Source organism: Eriocheir sinensis, chromosome 30 (genome assembly GCF_024679095.1).
Source record: "Eriocheir sinensis breed Jianghai 21 chromosome 30, ASM2467909v1, whole genome shotgun sequence".
In the NCBI taxonomy this organism is placed as follows: Eukaryota; Metazoa; Arthropoda; class Malacostraca; order Decapoda; family Varunidae; genus Eriocheir; species Eriocheir sinensis.
The window spans coordinates 5599926-5618150 of record NC_066538.1 but is presented as its reverse complement, the minus strand read 5'-3'; the positions used below and the strand labels follow the sequence as shown (position 1 = coordinate 5618150).

Genomic DNA, 18225 nt, shown 5'->3' with positions numbered 1-18225 from the left:
AGAACGTCTCTCTCAGCCAATTCTGTCCAGCCAACAAAGGATCGAGACCCGTGTACCGAGGGAGGACTTACATCGTCTATAAAAGAAGGGATCCGATGCCATAAGGCCCAAAGGGAGGCTCAAGGGGAGTGAGGAAGCATCTCGGAAGGCGATGAAAGAGGATCCAATACCAAAGAAATAGAGGCGGAGATAAAATAATAAGTAGAGAGGAAAGAAGTGTCGGGTGGCTTGATAGGATTAGATGCGATGAGGAAACTATTGGGTCGGAAGGGTAAGCGTTTCTGGAAGGGAAATATTTCTTTGTATAGGAAAGGAAAAAGATCAGGGGCAAAAAAATAAGAAATGAAAAGAATACTGTCGCTGTTCTTGCAAATAGTTGATAGATTGAGTAGTCTACATAGAGTCAAAATTAGACGGGAAAGCGTTTTGGAAAGTGAAATATTTATCTGTATAGGAGAAGAAAAAGCTCAGGGTCAAGAGAAAATATGAAATGAAAAAAAACTGTCGCTGTTCCTGCAAATAATTGATAGAGGAGCCGAAAAAGAGTCACAATGAGATGGGAAAGCGTTTTGGAAAGTGAAGTATTTCTTTGTATAGGAAAGGAAAAAGCTCAGGGGCAATAATAAAAAAAGAAATAAAAGATAATACTGTCGTTGTTCCTGCAAATAATTGATAGAGGAGCCGAAAAAGAGTTAAAGTTAGATGGGAAAGCGTTTTGGAAAGTGAAGTATTTCTTTGTATAGGAAAGGAAAAAGCTCAGGGACAAGAGAAAAAAAAGAAATGAAAAAAAAAAACACCTGTCGCTGTTCCTGCAAATATTTGATAGAGGAGCTGAAAAAGAGTCAAAATCAGATGGGAAAGCGTTTTGGAAAGTGAAGTATTTCTTTGTATAGGAAAGAAAAAAGCTCAGGGACAAGAGAAAAAAAGAAATGAAAAAAAAAAAACACCTGTCGCTGTTCCTGCAAATAGTTGTAGAGGAGCCGAAAAAGAGTCAAAATCAGATGGAGAGATGTCTTGATACATCCCTCTTGAAAGCGTCTAAGTCGTAGGCAGGAGGAAATACAGACAGAGGAAGGCTGTTATAGTAGAATCCAACACCATCGCGATAAATGAATCATACATGGAAGATAATAAAGGAGTGTCGGTGAGCATAACAAGATTGGATCAAAATACGATAAAAATAGGTGCCGATATTCCCTCCTGAAAGTGTTTAAGTCGTAGGCAGGAGAAAATACAGACAACGGAAGGCTGTTATAGTAGAATCCAACACCTTCGCCATAAATGAATCATACATGGAAGAGAATAAAGAAGTGACGGTGAGCATAACAAGATTGGATCAAAATACGATGGAAATAGGTGCCGATATTCCCTCCTGAAAGTGTTTAAGTCGTAAGCAGGAGAAAATACAGACAATGGAAGGCTGTTATGGTAGAATCCAACACCATAGCAATAAAGAAATCATAAAAGGGAAAGAATAAAGGAGTGTGGGTGAGCATAACAAGATTAGATTAAAATGCGATAAAAATAGGTGCCGATCTTCCCTCTTGAAAGCTTGTAACCTCGACTCCCTTTCTCGTTACCTTCCTAAAAACTGAAGAGACGCCAGGAAGGAAGGAAAAGGATAAGAGGGAATGAGAGATTGAAGTGGGATAGATTTGCGAGCTGTGTGTATGGTTTATGGAAGGAGGATGGTGATGGCGGTGGTGTTGAAGGTAGTGGTGGTGGTGGTTATGGTGGTAGTGATTAAGTCGTAGGGAGGAGGAAATACATATATCGGAAGGCTGTTATGGTAGAATCCAACCCCATAGCAATAAAGAAATCATAAAAGGGAAAGAATACAGGAGTGTGGGTGAGCATAACAAGATTGGACTGAAAACGATGAAATTATTTTGATATATAAGGTAGATGGCAAAGATTGGAGTACTTGGTTGCATTGCAGAAATAAATTGAATGCCTAACCTAACCTAACCTAACCTAACCTAACCTAACCTAACCTAACCTAACTTAATACAGTAATTGCGGTAAACAAAATTGGGTGTTGCTAAATGACTCAAAACAAAGGCAAAGAAAACAGACAAACCAGTAAACAAATTGACCGTTATGAAGAAAGGAAAAATAACATTACGGGAACAACAATGCAAAATATATTAAACGGCGTAAGACGAATGAAAACAAAACAACAAAAGAGCCGTAGACGTAAAAATAAAGACCAATAATAATCGAAATGAAGAGATAGCGAGAATTTAATGAAGGAAAGGAAATAAACGATGCAGAACGTTCTCAAACACGCACAAAAGAACGAACAAAAAAAAGAATGTGCCGGTAAAGGGAAATGAACAAAAGGCAAAACATGATATCAAACCAGAGAGAGAGAGAGAGAGAACAAAAAAAAGGATTGAATAGGCAAACGCACAGAATCCGATCCTCTGTCTCTCTCTCTCTCTCTCTCTCTCTCTCTCTCTCTCTCTCTCTCTCTCTCGTCATAATACAACGTTCTTTTTGTTCTTGTTTTTTGTTCTGAAGTGAATGCGTATTGTTTTGAGAGAGAGAGAGAGAGAGAGAGAGAGAGAGAGAGAGAGAGAGAGAGAGAGAGAGAGAGAGTACAGAATGATAATAATGGCTCATAATAACATAACCTTAAACCTTTTTCCTACCCCCCCTTCTCTCTCTCTCTCTCTCTCTCTCTCTCTCTCTCTCTCTCTCTCTCTCTCTCTCTCTCTAATGTGCAGCTTCCCGCCCTCCTCTCCTCAGCTGATGGGCTTATAACGAGGTATTAATGCATCCACGCCTATAGATTACCTGCGTTTTTGCCCCTTTTTGCTCAGGTAAGGCGCGGCGCCTCAGCCCAGACGAAGGTGCGATAAAAAGAAATCCATTGGCGAGACAAGGAGGGAGGGAGGTAGGTAGGTAGAGGAGGGAGAGAATGGGAGTGCGGTAGGAAGAGCTGAGAGGGAGGGAAAGGGAGGGTTAAGATGAGAGGGAGTGAGTGAAGAGGAAGTATAGAGGGAGGGAAGAGAGGGAAGGAGGTATGGAGAAAGGGAGGGAGTGCTGGAAGAAGGGAGAAATATGGAGGGAGGAGGGGAAGGAGGAAGGGAGAGAGAAGGAGGGAACGAGGAAGAAAGATAGGAAGGGCGTTAGGAAGGGAGCAGGAAGGAGAGGGGAAGGAAGAGGAAGGGACGGAGAGGGACAGAGAATGGGAGAGAGCGAGGGATGTAGGGCGAGAGTGTGAGAGAGGGATGTAGGGAGAGGGTGGGAGAGATGGAGGAGGGAGGGAAGGATGAATGTTGGATTGAGGGAGGGAGAGGGAAGAATGAACAAAAAATGGCGCTACAGAGACGGAGAATGGGAGGGATTGGGAAGGAATGAGAGAGGAAGGGGAGGGAGGTCAAAGAGGAGACAGTCGAAAAAGGAATGATGAAAGAGGAAGGACAAGTCCCATGATGAACACCACTGAGTGCCGGGGATCGAACCCGGGCCTTCTGAGTATAAGTCAGGGCAGCAAACCAACTACGCCACTGATGAGCTAAAAGATCACCGCGCCAGAAGCCACTTCTGCGGCCAACACCTGACGCCCCAGCCCCGCACTGCGGACATGAAGGTGAAGATGACCCCGCTCACACTCGTGCCTGTCGGAATCTCTTTTAATCAACCCTTTTTGGCACATACGGTGTATATTTACATTAGAGAAACTGTATTAACACAGTGAAAATATCTCATAATGAACACCACTCTGTGCCGGGGATCGAACCCGTCCACAGTGCAGGGTTGGGGCGTCAGGTATTGGGTGCAGAAGTGGCCTCTGGCGCGGTGACCTTGTAGCTCGTCGGTGGCGTAGTTGGTTTGCTGCCCTGACCTCTATTCAGAAGGCCCGGGTTCAATCCCCGGCACTCAGTGGTGTTCATTATGGGATATTTTCACTCTATTATTGCAGTTTCTCTAAAGGACACGGAAGAGATGAGAAAGAGGAATGGATAGAGACGACGATGAGGGACAAGAGAAGCAAGGAAGAAGAGGAAGAGAAAATGATAAAGGTGAGGGATGGTGGGAAGGAAAGAAAGGAGAGGAGGAGATTAGAAGGGAGAAAAAAAGGTGAAGAAGGATGGACGGGAAGGGAGAGGAGAGGGACAAAGGGAAGGAGAGGACACAATATGATAAAGTGGAGAGATGAAGGGACACAAAGAGGGAGAAAGAGAGAAAGGAGGAAAAAGTGAGAGAGAGAGAGAGAGAGAGAGAGAGAGAGAGAGAAATGGAGACTACGAATAGAAGTGAGGGAGAGAAAGGCGGAGGAAGAGAGAAAATATATTGAAGAGAAAAGACTAAGAGAAGAAGAAAGGAACAAAGCGAACGAAGGACGATAGGAAGGAGCGAACGAAAGAAGGAATAGAGAAAGAGTAAAGAGAAATAAGAGAGACAAAAATAAAGATGACAGGAAGACCGTGAATCAAAGTGAGGAAGAAAAATGGACTGAGAGAGAGAGAGAGAGAGAGAGAGAGAGAGAGAGAGAGAGAGAGAGAGAGTAAAGGAGGAAGAGGAAGAAGAGGAGGAGGAGGAGGAGGAGCATAAGGGAGAGGGAAAGATAAACAAAACCAAATATAAAAGAGAACATTGAGAGAAGGAAAACGGAAACAGGTAAACGAAATAGAAGAGAGAGAGAGAGAGAAAGAGAGAGTAATGGAAGGAAGAAGAGAAAAAGGGAGAAAGGAAAAAACAAATGACGTACAAAGCAAAGAAAAAAAAATAGCAATGAATAGAATAGTGAAAATAGAAAGACAAAAATGGCGTAAAATAAAGAAGAGAGAGAGAGAAAGGAAGAGTAAAGAAGGGAGGAAGGAAGCTTAAAGACATAGATAGAGAATAAAAAATAAAATAAACAGTAGACAGAAAAATGATAACCAGAAAGCGGAAATAGAAAATAATGAATGAGAGACAAAGAAAGCGATGTTAAAAGAGAAAGAGGAAGAGAGAGAGGAAGGAGAAAGCAATAGGTGAAGGAGCAAAAGAGGTACAGAAAGGAAACAAAGAAATATATATAAAAACGAAGATAGGAAATAGGAAACAGAGAAGACGAAAACGGAAATGACGGAAAGGAGAAAGAGAAGGAGAATAATAAGAGAGAAGGAGTGTGATGGGAGGAAAGGAGGAAAGGAGAGAGGGAAGGAGGAGGAGGAAGGAGGAAGGAGGGAGGAGGAGGGCAAAAGCAACATGGAAAGAGCATAAAAGGAGTCCACCAAAGAGAGAGAGAGAGAGAGAGAGAGAGAGAGAGAGAGATCGGAGGAAAAAAGCAAGAAAGTGGAGGTTAGGGAAAAAAAGGAAGAAAAGAAAGAAGAAAGAAAAAAAAAACACATCCACGCAAACACGAACACACAAACAAACAAAGGATGCAATGATGAGAGAAGGAAAGGAGAAAGAAAAGAAGAGAGAAAGAAAGAGAGGGAAAAAAAACAGTAACACTCGTAATTATCTCCCATTTCCTTTCTCTTCTCTTCGTTCCAGTAATAAAAACCCTTAACCCCCACCCCCCAACCCCCTTCAACCCCAACCCACACACACACACACACACACACACACACACACACACACACACACACACACACACACACAAACACACACACACACAAACAAACAAAGGAGAGGAAGAAAGGAAGAGAGGGAAAAAAACACTAACTCTCCCGCAATTATTTCCTTTCTTTTCTCTGCGTTCCAGTAATAATAAAAAAACTCAACTCCCAACCCCCTTCAACTCCCCCCCCCCCCCCCCCACCCCCCCACACACCCACCCAACACACACACGCAAACACCTGTACACCTTCTCACCTGTAGGAACCAGCGCACGTTCTCGACAGGGGGGTTGGCGTGCACCTCACATTCAAAGTACACGTCATCTCCCTCCTTGATGTGGCTGAGGGAGAGGCTGTGGCCGGGGCGGAGCTTGAGGCGAGGGGGATCTGTAGGGGGAGAGAGAGGAAGATTGTGAGAAAGTGGGTAGAGGAATGCAAAGGGAGGGGAGAGGGAAGGGGGTGAGGGGAAGTAGGAGACAAAAGGAGCTTAGGAAAGGATAAGTGAGAGGAAAGAAGGAGGGAGGAACGGTAAAGGATGAGGGAATAAAGAAGGGAAAAGGGAAAGGAGAAGAAGGCAGTGAGAGAAAAGAGAAGAGAAAAGAATAAGGGAAAAAGAAGGGTTGATGAGAGAGACATAGGGAGAAAATAAAGGAGGGAGAAGTATAAGGGAGAAAGGGAAGATGGAAAATGAGGGAGTAGATGTGAGGTAAGAGGGAGAGAGAAAAGAGAAAAAGGAAAAAAAAAGAAATAGGAATGAAATGAAGTGTTATGTGCAGGTAGACAGACAGATAAATAGATAGACAGATGAATATATAGATAGATAGATAGATTGATACATACATACATACATTCATACATACATACATATATTCATAGATACATACATAGGGAGAGAGAGAAAAAAATGAGAAGGATATTATTGCAACACTCTAAAAATACATACATACATACATTCATACATACATACATACATACATTCATACATACATAGAAAGAAAAAAATGAGTTAGATATTATTGCAACACTAGAAATGATTAAGTCCAGGAATTTATATATACTTATTTATGGGTCATTTTCGCTGCCCGTGTAAAGGTTAGAGGAGCAATCAGCCGCACCTGTCTGAGCAATCACCCAATCAAGCGGCAGCCTTACGAAAGACACACCTGTACTAATGATGCTTTATCGCTCATCACCGTCATTCCGTTTTCTTTTACGCTCTTTACTCCGTTTTCCATATCTGTTCTTTATTCCGTTTTTTCATTCCCGTTTTCTGCTCTGTTTCCCGTGTTCGTTTTTCTTGTTTTTCTGTTGCCCTCCGTCCCTCCCTCCCTCCTTCCTTTCCTCCCTCCTTTATTCTCATCTCTCCCTCATCTTGCTCCTCATTCACATCCCATCACACTTTTTCTCTTATTATTCTCCTTTCCTATTTCGTTATTAATTACAGCAACATTATCCGTATTATTTTTCTGTTTTTGTTTCTTCGCCTTGTCCAGGATATTCACGTTCTGACTATTTTTCTTATATATATTCAGTAGTTACCGTTTTTCATTCCTCTTTCCCGTGTCCGTTTTTCTTGTCCGTTTTCTGTTTCGTTATTAATTACATCAACATTATCCCTTTCTGTTATTGTTTCTTCGCCTAGTCCAGAAAATTCACGTTCTTCCTTCATACTTTTTCCTTTTTTTTGTATATATTTTCAGTAGTTTTGTTTTCTTCCCATTACATTATTCGTTTGAGAGTTTTTGTTACATATTTTTAGCCATCCTTCTTTTTCCATTTTTCTTTATATATTTTCAGTAATTATGTTTTTCTTCCCATGACATCATTCGTTTGAGAGTTTTCTTACATGTTTTTAACCATCTGTCCACCGCCAAACTATCCTGGTCGCAGATGAGTAAAAGCACCGAGACAGTTAAATTCAGAGACACGCCAGTCCTCGATTCGGTCTGTCGGCACCCTGCTACGGCCCGTCATTGCCAAAGTAACGTGCTCCCCCATTTTAATAACGAGCAAATCTTTAACAGCACCAACTAAGTTAAATTAATGTGTAGCTAGATGCAAATTAACAAAAACATAATATATATAAATTAAGAAGCATACACAAACGGCTTATATCGAATCAGGTAAATAAATTGACTTTAATAATAAAAATCTAGCACTCCCTTCATCACGACTAGATCACAGCACTAAGGAAGGTGTAATATATATAATGTTTTTTTTTTTTTTTTTTTTTACAACAAAGGAGACAGCTCAAGGGCACACAAAAAGTAAATATTAATAAAAAAAAAGTCCGTTACTCGCTGCTCACAAAAAGAATCCAAAGAGGTGGCCGTTTAATGTAAGAATGTATGTGTCGAAATGAATGGGCTCAGGCTTTCTTATCTTCTTTCTTTCTTTCTTTCTTTCTTACTTATTTTTTTCTGATTTCTTTCTTTTATTTATTTCTTTTTCTCTTTTTCTTTTTCAGCATCACGCCACAGGATGTTAGTGGACACGTAGGTGCTTATGGCCGTAAATTTCGACACATACTTTCTTACATTAAATATTATATACATTACAAAGGGAAGAATATTAGAGAAAAGGGGAGGAAATAAGGAAGCAGAAAAGGAAGGAAAAAGAAGGAAAACACAGTAGAGATGAGCGTTAGTGAATGGTGAAGAGGTGAGAGGGAAAAAAAGAGAGGAATATCAGAGAAAAAAAAGCAAGATATAGAGGTTTGGAAAAAAAGAAAATAAAGAAGAAAGAAAAAAAAACTACACACCCACGCACACACGAACACACACACAAACAACGAAAAAGGTCCAAAGGTCGATGAATAATTTAATCAAGAAACAATACAAAAAAAAAATATAGAAGTAGGTACATGTATTGAGCTCTCTGTTCAAAGTTAAATCAATGCATACAATTATAAAAAAAATAAACAAGATAAATACATAAAAAAACGGAGAGAGGGAGAGAAGGAGAGAGAAAAGAATATGAGAGGGAAAAATGTGGAGAGGATAGAGAAAAATAATATACTTTTACCAGGGTGTGAGAGATGAGGAAGAGAAGGGTGAAGGAGAGAAAGGAAGAAAGAAAGGGGGAAGAGAGAGAAAAAGGAGAGGAGAAACAAAAAAAGGGAAAGGAGAAATAGAGAAAATAGAGAAAAATATGAGCCCGTGAGAAATGATAAGAAAAAGATGAAGTAAAGAAAGGAAGGGAAAAGAAAGGGAGGGAAAGAGGAAGGGAAGGGCGAAGGAGAGAAAGGAAGAAAGAAAGGGGGAGGGGAGAGAAAAAGGAGAGAAAGGAAGAAAGAAAGGGGGAAGGGAGAGAAAAAGGAGAGAAAGGAAGAAAGAAAGGGGGAAGGGAGAGAAAAAGGAGAGGAAAAAACGAAAAGGGAAGGAGAAATAGAGAAAATATAGAAAAAAAACATGAGCCCGTGAGAAATGATTAAGAGAAAGAAGTAAAGAAGGGAAGGAACAAAGAATGGAGGAAAAGAAGAGAGGATAACAAAAAAGGAAAGGAGAAATAGAGAAAATAGAGAAAAATATGAACCCGTAGAAATGAATAAGAGAAAAAAGTAAAGAAAGGAAGGAAGAAGGAAGGGAGGAAAAGAGAAGGAGGTAAGTCATAACACCTCTTTATATTTTTCTTTATCATCTCTTGTATGTTTTTATTTTTCCTCTTAACATCTTCATACCTTCATTATTTTTGTTCTTTCATCTTCTCCTTCTTTCCCTTCCTCTCTCCTTCTTCCTTTCTTTCCTTTATCCCTTTCTATCTTTTGTTTGTATCTTTCTTCTTTCATCTTTTCACTCTTTCCCTTCCTCTCTCCTTCTTTCTTTCTCTCCTTTATCTTTTTCTCTATCTTTTGTTTGTATCTTTGTTCTTTCATCTTCTCATTCTTTCCCTTCGTCTTCCCCTCTTCCTTTCTTTCCTTTATCTCTTTCTATCTTTTGCTTGTATCTTGTTTTCTTTTCTTCTCCCAACATCTCTCTACTCCTTCCTTTTTCCTCTTCTATTCTATTATCTTTCCCTCCATCATTTCTTCTTCCATCTCATTCTTTCCCTTCCTCTTTCCTTCTTCCTTTCTTTCCTTTATCTCTTTCTATCTTTTGCTTGTATCCTGTTTTTCTTTCTTCTCTCAACATCACTCTACTCCTTCCTTTTTCTTTTTCTATTCTATTATCTTTCCCTCCATCATTTCTTCTTCCATCTCATTCTTTCCCTTCCTCTTTCCTTCTTCCTTTCTTTCCTTTATCTCTTTCTATCTTTTTCTTGTATCTTGTTTTTCTTTCTTCTCTCAACATCTCTCTACTCCTTCTTTTTTCTTCTTATTCCGTTTTTCATTCCTGTTTCCCGTGTCCATTTTCCTTGCCCGTTTTCTATTTCGTTATTAATTACATCAACATTATCCGTATTAGTTTACTGTTATTTCTTTCTCCCAAATGATGGATAAGTCGATGAATAATTAATTAACAAAAAAATAAACGGAACACATAAATAAGTCATTAGCTGTACTGATTTCCTTGCCAAGCTCCGAGTCGCCCTTGATCACAACTAAATCACGGCATTAAGAAAGTTTAATGGCGCCATCAGAGACACAGTCGCTCCCTCATAAACAAATCACCCGCCGCGAGCAGAGTTGATGAGCTCATTAGCGCCAGTAATTACCTCACACCAATATGGTAATTAGGCGCGGGGCAGGTGTGCTCAGGTACGTTCTTTCCTCATCGCTCACCTTCCCTCATACCGGGAGTTTTTGTTTTCATTTTCATTTTCTTTTTTTCATCTCCTTTTTCTCTTCCTTCGTATTTTCTTTCCTCTTTCTTCTTTCGTAATTGCTTCCATTTCTTTCTTCCTTTTTTTATCTCCTTTTTCTCTTCCTTTGTATTTTCTTTCCTTTTTCTTCTTTCGTATTTGCTTTTATTTCTTTCTTCCTTTTTTTCATCTCCTTTTTCTCTCCCTTCCTACGTTCTTTCATCAGCCTCTTTTCCTCATACCAGCTTTTTAATTTTTTAATTTTTATCTTTTTCATCTCTTTTCCTCCCTTCGTACACTCTTTTCTCATCTCTCTCCTTCCCTCATACCTGTACTTTTTTGTTTCTTTTTTCTTTCCTCTTTTTACCTAACTTTTTCCTTTCATTTTTTTCCATATCTCCCTCTTTTCTTTATTTCTTCCTTAATCATCTCTTGTATATGTTTTTATTTTTTATTTTTCCTCTTAACATCTTCATCCATTATTCTTGTTCTTTCATCTTCTCATTCTTCCCGTTTCTCTTTCCTTTCTTCTATCTTTTGTTTGTATCTTGTTTTTTCTTTCTTCTTTCAGCATCTTTCAACCCCTTCCATCTTCTTTTCTATTTTCTTACCCTCCCTCATTTTATCCCATTCTCTTTTCCTTCTTTCCGCTTTCCTTCTTCCTCTCCTTCCTTTACCTTTACCTTTCTCATATTTTACGTACTCATAATCTTGTCTCTTTTCTCCATTTCTCCCTCCCTCCCTTTCCTTGTTTTCCTCTCCTCTTTTTCTCCCTTCTCCCTTTCTTTCTTCCTTTCTTTCCTTCTTCCTCTCCTTCCTTAACCTTTACCTTTCTCATCTTTTACGTACTCATAATCTCGTCTCTTTTCTCCATTTCTCCCTCCCTCCCTTTCCTTGTTTTCCTTTCCTTTTTCTCTCTCCTTTCTTGCCTCTTTTTTCCCTTTCCTTCTCTTCCTCCTTCCTTAACCTTTACCTTTCTCATCATTTACGTACTCATAATCTTGTCTCTTTTATCCATTTCTCCCTCCCTCCCTTTCCTTGTTTTCCTTTCCTCTTTCTCTCCCTTCCCCATTCTTTTCTTCCTCTCTTTCCTTCACCCTTCTCTTCCTCATCACTCACGTCCTGGTACACGGATGTTATTTTTCTCTTTCCTCTCTCCATCTTTCTCTCCCATAATCTTTTCTCTCCCCTTCTCTCCCTCTCTCTGTCATTCTTCTCCTCTCCGTCTCTTCACCCTTCTCTTCACCTTTCCTTCATACATTCTTTTCCCTTCCCTTCCTCCTTCATCACTATTTGTATATTTTTCCTCTCTTTCTTTCCTCTCTGTATCTTTTCTTCTTCCTCCTATTCTTTCCTCCTTTTCCCCTCTTCACCATTCACTATTGCTCACCTTTTCTGTATTTTCTTTCTTCTTTCTTCCTTTTCTACATCTTTATTTCTTTCCCTTTTCTCTTATCAACTTCCCTTTTATCTTCCTCTAGTCCTTATTTTCCTCCTCCTCCTCATCTTTTTTTTCCATTCTTTTGTTAATCTATTTAATCAATTTTCTCCTACTCTCTGCTTTCTCTGTTCCCTTTATCTCCGTTTTGTTTTTTATTTTCTACGTTTCCTCTTCTCCACCTATGCATTCTCTCCTTTCTCTCTCCTTTGTTTCTCTAATTTATTTTCTTTATTCCCGTTTTTACCCTTCCTGTCCATTCTCCTTTTGGTAGCTTCCTTCTATCTTTATTTTTCTCCTCCCTCTTTTCTCATTTGCACGACCATATATTTTTCTTCCTTTTATACCATCTCCTGCTTATCTTTTTCTATTTTTTCCCTTCTCGACGTTTTTTTCTTCTGTTTCCCTTCCACCTTTTCTACGTCACTTTTCTATTTCACCTTCCACTTACTTTTTCCACCTTTTTCAGCATCTCCACTTTCTCCTTTTTTCTCTCACCTTTTTTTCTACCTCTTATACCATCTCCTCCTTATCTTTTCCTATTTTTTCCCTTCTCGATGTTTTTTTTCTGTTTTCCTCCTTCATTTTCCCCTCACTTTTCTATCTCACTTTTTCCTCCTTTTTCAGCATCTCCACTTTCTCCTTTTCCCTCAAGATTGCAGCTCGCGTCGCTTCTTCCTCCCCTGGCTCAGAAATTTCATTATCCTTGAGGCACCTGGATTATTTAACGGCATCTTCCCAGGTAATGTGATCGATTCCTCGCCCAATTAACGCAGGTAACGACAACCATTACCTGCGCGCGAAGGTGAGCGAGGCGGCGAGGGCGAAGGTGACAAGGGAGAGTGACGTGCAGGTGAATGAAAATGAAAATGACAATCACGTGGCTCGTTACCTTTTGTTTGTGTGTTTGTTTGTTTGTGTGTGTGTGTGTTTTTGGTTTCTTTTGTTTGTTTGTGTGTTTGTCTCTCTTTTGTTTACGTTTGTTTTGTTGTATGAAAGGTGTTTGTACGTATGTGTGTGTGTTTGTGTGTTTTAGTTATCTTTGTGTATGTGTGTTTGTGTTCGTGCGTATGTGTTTGTGTTTGTATATGAATTTGTCTGTTTTTGTGTTTGTGTTTGTGTGTGTGTGTGTGTGTGTGTGTGTGTGTGTGTGTGTGTGTGTGTGTACATGGGGGGTATTACAGTGTTACGAGAAGGGTGTCGGAACTTATAAAAGAAGATCAGCCTTTTATGGAAGCTCTGAAGTATAAGTAAAAATCCTTCCTCCTCTTCTTCTTCTCCATTCCATCAACTCTCCACTCTGTCTCCTCTTCCAGTTCCTTTCCTTGTCCTTTGCTTCATCACGTGTTATCTTTTATCTCTTATTTCTTTTTTTCTCTCTCTTTTCTCTCTCTTTTCTTTCTTTCAGTCTTGCTTTCTTGTTTTCTTTCTTTCATCCGTTTTCCATCAACTCTCTTTTGGTCTCCTCTCTGTCTCCTCCTGCAGTTTCTTTATTTATCCTTTGCTTCATTACGTCTTATCTTCTATCTCTTCTTTCTTTCTTTCTTTCTCTCTCTTTTCCTTCTTTCAGTTTTGCTTTCTGTTTTTTTTCTTTCATCCGTTTTCCATCAACTCTCTTTTAGTCTCCGCTCTGTCTCCTCCTGCAGTTTCTTTATTTATCCTTTGCTTCATTACGTGTTATCTTTTATCTCTTCTTTCTTTCTTTCTTTCCTCTCTCCTTTCCTTCTTTCAGTCTTGCTTTCTTGCTTTTTTTCTTTCATCTGTTTTACATCAACTCTTTTTTGGTCTCCTCTCTGTCTCCTCCTGCAGTTTTTTTTATTTATCCTTTGCTTCATTACGTGTTATCTTTTATCTCCTCTTTCTTTATTTCTTTCTCTCTTTTCTCTCTCTTTTCCTTCTTTCAGTCTTGCTTTTTTGTTTTCTTCCTTTCATCTATTTTCCTTTCCTTCACTGTGACGCTTCTTTTTCCATCTTGTACTTTCTTGTTCTTCATTTCAAGCCCATTTCTCTATTCCATCTATCTCATCTCCAGCCTCTTCTTCAGTCTCCTTTTTCCTCTCTCTTTTCCAGCCCCCTTTGTCTGTTATTTCAACCTCAACACCCTTCTTCAGTCCGTTTTTTCCCCTTCCCTCCCCTCCTGTCTCTAGCCTAGCCCCCTCTCTCCCCCATATCCAGCTACCCCCCTTCAACCATCATCTGCCCCCCCACACACACACACACACTTACAGCTATACCTCCACTCTCCCCTCCCTTTCCTGCCTCTTTCCTCTCCTCTCCCCTCTCCCCGTCTACAGTTATCCCTCCTCTCTCCTCCCCTTCCCAGCTACCCCCCTTTAACCATCATCTACCCTCCTTCCCACCCCCACTTACAGCTACCTCCACTCTCACCTCCCCTCCCTGCCTTTTTTCTCTCCTCTCCCCTCTCCCCATCTCCAGTTATCCCTCCTCTCCCCTCTCCCCATCTCCAGTTATCCCTCCTATCTCCTCCCCTTCCCTCCATCAGCCACCCCCTCTACCCACCACCTCTAGCCTTCCCCCTCTCTCCCATCCCCCCTCCCCCCTTCCACCCTCTCAGCGAATCTCCCCAGAACGCGGGTTTAGGCGCGTGGAGGTAAAAGATTGTCTCAAAGGAGTGGATTTTCAGCGGATTTCTTGCGGATTTTCGCCTCCCGTGTGCTGCCAGGGTAATCCGGATTGTTCTTTTTTTGGGGGGTTGGGGGGTGGGGGGGTTGGGATGATGGGGGAGGGGGATGGTGATGGCGGATGATGATGAGGGGGGGGGGAGGTTGTGAAAGGGTATATTATCCTTTATTTTTTTTTTGTTTTTTTTGGTTTGGGTCCATTTCTTTTTTGTCTATTTTTAGGATGGGGGGTGAAGGAGGGGGGAGGAGGGAGGGATATGGGGTGATTAGGGGCGGGGTGTTTTGAGTCTCATGCTTGTTTTTGTCTTTGTTTTTTCTTGTTTTTTTTTGTTCTGATCCGGTTCTTTTTTGTCTTTTTTTAGGAGGGGTGAAGGGGGGTAGGGGTGAGGGGTGATTAGAGGGGGGGGGGTTGTGTCTCATGCTTGTTTTTGTCTTTGTTTTCTTCTTGTTTTTCTATGTATTGCTTTTTTGGTTCGGGTCCTGTTCTCTTTTGTCTTTTTTTGGAGGGGGAGGGTGAAGGGGGGGGATAGGGGTGAGGTGCAGTTTCTTTATTTATCCTTTGCTTCATCACGTGTTATCTTCTATCTCTTCTTTCTTTCTCTCTTTCTCTCTCTTTTCCTTCTTTCAGTCTTGCTTTCTGTTTTTTTTCTTTCATCTATTTTCCATCAGCTCTTTTTTGGTCTCCTCTCTGTCTCCTCCTGCAATTTCTTTATTTATCCTTTGCTTCATTACGTCTTATCTTTTATCTCTTCTTTCTTTCTTTCTTTCTTTCTTTCTCTCTTTTTCCTCTCTTTTCCTTTTTTCAGTCTTGCTTTCTTGTTTTCTTTCTTTTATCGATTTTCCTTTCTTTCACTGTGACGCTTCTTTTTCCATCTAGTACTTTCTTGTTCTTCATTTTAACCCCATTTCTCTGTTCCTTCTATTTCATCTCCAGCCTCTTCTTCAATCCCCTTTTTCCTCTCTCTTTTCCAGCCCCCTTTGTCTGTTATTTCAACCTCAACACCCTTCTTCAGTCCGTTTTTTCCCCTTCCCTCCCCTCCTGTCTCTAGCTAAGCCCCCTCTCTCCCCCATCTCCAGCTACCCCCCTTCAACCATCATCTACCCGCCCCCCTCCCCACCCCCACTAACAGCTACCTCCACTCTCCCCTCCCTTTCCTGCCTCTTTCCTCTCCTCTCCCCTCTCCCCGTCTACTGTTATTCATCCTCTCTCCTCCCCTTCCCAGCTACCCCCCTTTAACCATCATCTACCCTCCTTCCCACCCCCACTTACAGCTACCTCCACTCACCTCCCTCCCTGCCTTTTTTCTCTCCTCTCCCCTCTCCCCATCACCAGTTATCCCACCTATACCCTCACCCCATCTCCAGTAATCCATCCTATCTCCTCCTTCCCTCCATCAGCCACCTCTACCCACCACCTCAGCCTTCCCTCTCTCCCATCCCCTCCCCTTCCACCCTCTCAGCGAATCTCCCCAGAACGCGGGTTTAGGCGTGGAGGTAAGGTGTCTCAAAGGGTGGATTTTCAGGATTTCTTGCAGATTTTCGCCTCCCGTGCTGCCAGGGTAATCCGGATTGTTCTTTTTGGGGGTAGGGGGAGGGGATGATGGGGAGGGATGTGATGGCGGATGATGATGAGGGGGGGGGGAGGTTGTGAAAGGGTATATTATCCTTTATTTTTTTTTTTTTCTTTTTGGTTCGGGTCCATTTCTTTTTTGTCTATTTTTAGGATGGGGGGTGAAGGAGGGGGGAGGAGGGAGGGATATGGGGTGATTAGGGGGGGTGGTGTTTTGTGTCTCATGCTTGTTTTTGTCTTTGTTTTTTCTTGTTTTTTTGTTCTGATCCGGTTCTTTTTTGTCTTTTTTTAGGAGGGGTGAAGGGGGGTAGGGGTGAGGGGTGATTAGAGGGGGGGGGGTTGTGTCTCATGCTTGTTTTTGTCTTTGTTTTCTTCTTGTTTTTCTATGTATTGCTTTTTTGGTTCGGGTCCTGTTCTCTTTTGTCTTTTTTTGGAGGGGGAGGGTGAAGGGGGGGGATAGGGGTGAGGGATGAAGGGTGATTAAGGGGGATGTTTTTTGTGTCTCTTGCTTTATTTTGTCTTTGTTTTTTCCTTGTTTTTCTAAGGATTGTTTTTTTTTGTTCGGATCCAGCTCTCTGTCGTCTTCTTCTTGGGGTGGGGTGGGGGAGTAGGGGTAGGGGTGAGGGGGGTAAGGGGGGGAAAGAGATGATGATGGGGGGGATGTGTAAAAGGTGTTTTGTCTCTTATTTTTTTTTTTTTGTTATTTTATGTGTTGCTTTATTTTTTGCTACGGGGTGTTAAGCTATGTAAGGGGGGTGGGGAGAGGGTGGGTGGGGGGGTAGGGGTTGGTGGGGGGAAGAAATGATGATGGGGGTTATGTGTAGGTGTTTTTTGTCTATTATGTTTTTGGTAAGTTTTTTGTGTTGCTCTATTTTTTGCAAGGGGTGTATAGCTCTACGCAAGTCTGAGTGTTTGTTTTTCCGTTTTCCTTTTTTTTTTTTTTTTTTTTTGCTTTTTTTGTTTGGCCTTGTAGTACGTTGTTGTCCTTGTATGTTTTTTTTTGGCTAGTTTTCGTCATTTTTTTTATCAGTTGTATTATTTTTTTGTTCTGATTTTTGCCTTTCCTGTATATGTCCTCTTCTCTTCCTTCTCTTCCCTCTTCTCTTTCTCTCTCTCTCTCTCTCTCTCTCTCTCTCTCTCTCTCTCTCTCTCTCTCTCTCTCTCTCTCTCTCTCTCTCTCTCTCTCTCTCTCTCTCTCTCTCTCTCTCTCTCTCTCTCTCTCTCTCTCTCTCTCTCTCTCTCTCTCTCTCTCTCTCTCTCTCTCTCTCTAAGGATCTTCACATTTCTCTTTTCCTCCTAATCCTCTACAATCTCTCTCTCACTCTTCCTCTTACCTTTCATTTTCTTCATCCTATCCTCATCTACATCCTATCTCCTCTCCATCTCCTTCCCTCGTCTCCTTCCCCCTCCAGCCCACCTTTACCTGCCTCGCTAATCACTGAGTTTTCACCTTTGAACACCTGATTATACCGTAGGGAAGGCGTTCGCTGCGCTGATTTCATGCTGCTGAGTTTTTTTGTACCTGAGAATGCAGGTTCGAATACTTTTTATGTTTTTGTTTTGTCTTTGTAATTGATTAGTGTGTGGGTGGGGTAGGGGGTTAGGTGTGTGTGTGGGGGGGAAGGGGGTTATGTGTGTGTATGTGTGGCGGGGGAGTGTGTGTGTGTGTGTGTGTGTGTGTGTGTGTGTGTGTGTGTGTGTGTGTGTGTGTGTGTGTGTTATCCACGTGAATTTTCGGTGATATGGAAGAAGAGAAGGTAGGAATAGAGGTATGGAATAGAGGAAGAAAAGGAAAACGGAAGGAAGGAAGGAAGGAAGGAAGGAAAGAAGGAAGGAAGTAAGGAAGGAATAACTGGAAGGGAGAGAGGGAAGGAAGGAAGGAAGGAAGGAAGGAATAACTGGAAGGGAGAGATGGAAGGAAGGAAGGAAGGAAGGCAGGTCGGAAGGTTGGAAAGAAGGAAGAGAAGGAGGGAGTAAAGAGAGAAGGAAGGAAGGAAGGAAGATACGGAGGGAGGAAATAAACAGAAGAATGGAAAAGGAGAGAATGAATGAAGGATGAATGACAGAAAAGTGAGTGGGAGATGATGAAAATCGGAGGAAAAAAGATGGGAGGGAGGGATGGATGAAGGGAGGAAGAGATTGAGGGAGGGAAGGGTCCTGGGAGGGAGGGAGAGAAAACTTACTGGGTTCACATGATGCAAAAAAAAGAAAAAAGAAAAATGAAAGTAAAATTCTTGCTCAGAGGGACTAAACACCTCGCCCTAAGCCACTTAGGTA

The 18225-nt window shown here is 41.4% G+C and overlaps 1 protein-coding gene across 1 annotated transcript in view; it reads right to left on the bottom strand.

The window, feature by feature from the left end:
- Nucleotides 1–18225, bottom strand: part of LOC127005742 (neural cell adhesion molecule 2-like) — a 178878-nt gene that overhangs the window by 17633 nt on the left and 143020 nt on the right. Inside the window, exon 8 of the mRNA XM_050874854.1 lies at nt 5815–5945. Within this exon, the coding sequence (XP_050730811.1) occupies nt 5815–5945 (131 nt within the window). The remainder of the gene's footprint in view (nt 1–5814; nt 5946–18225) is intronic.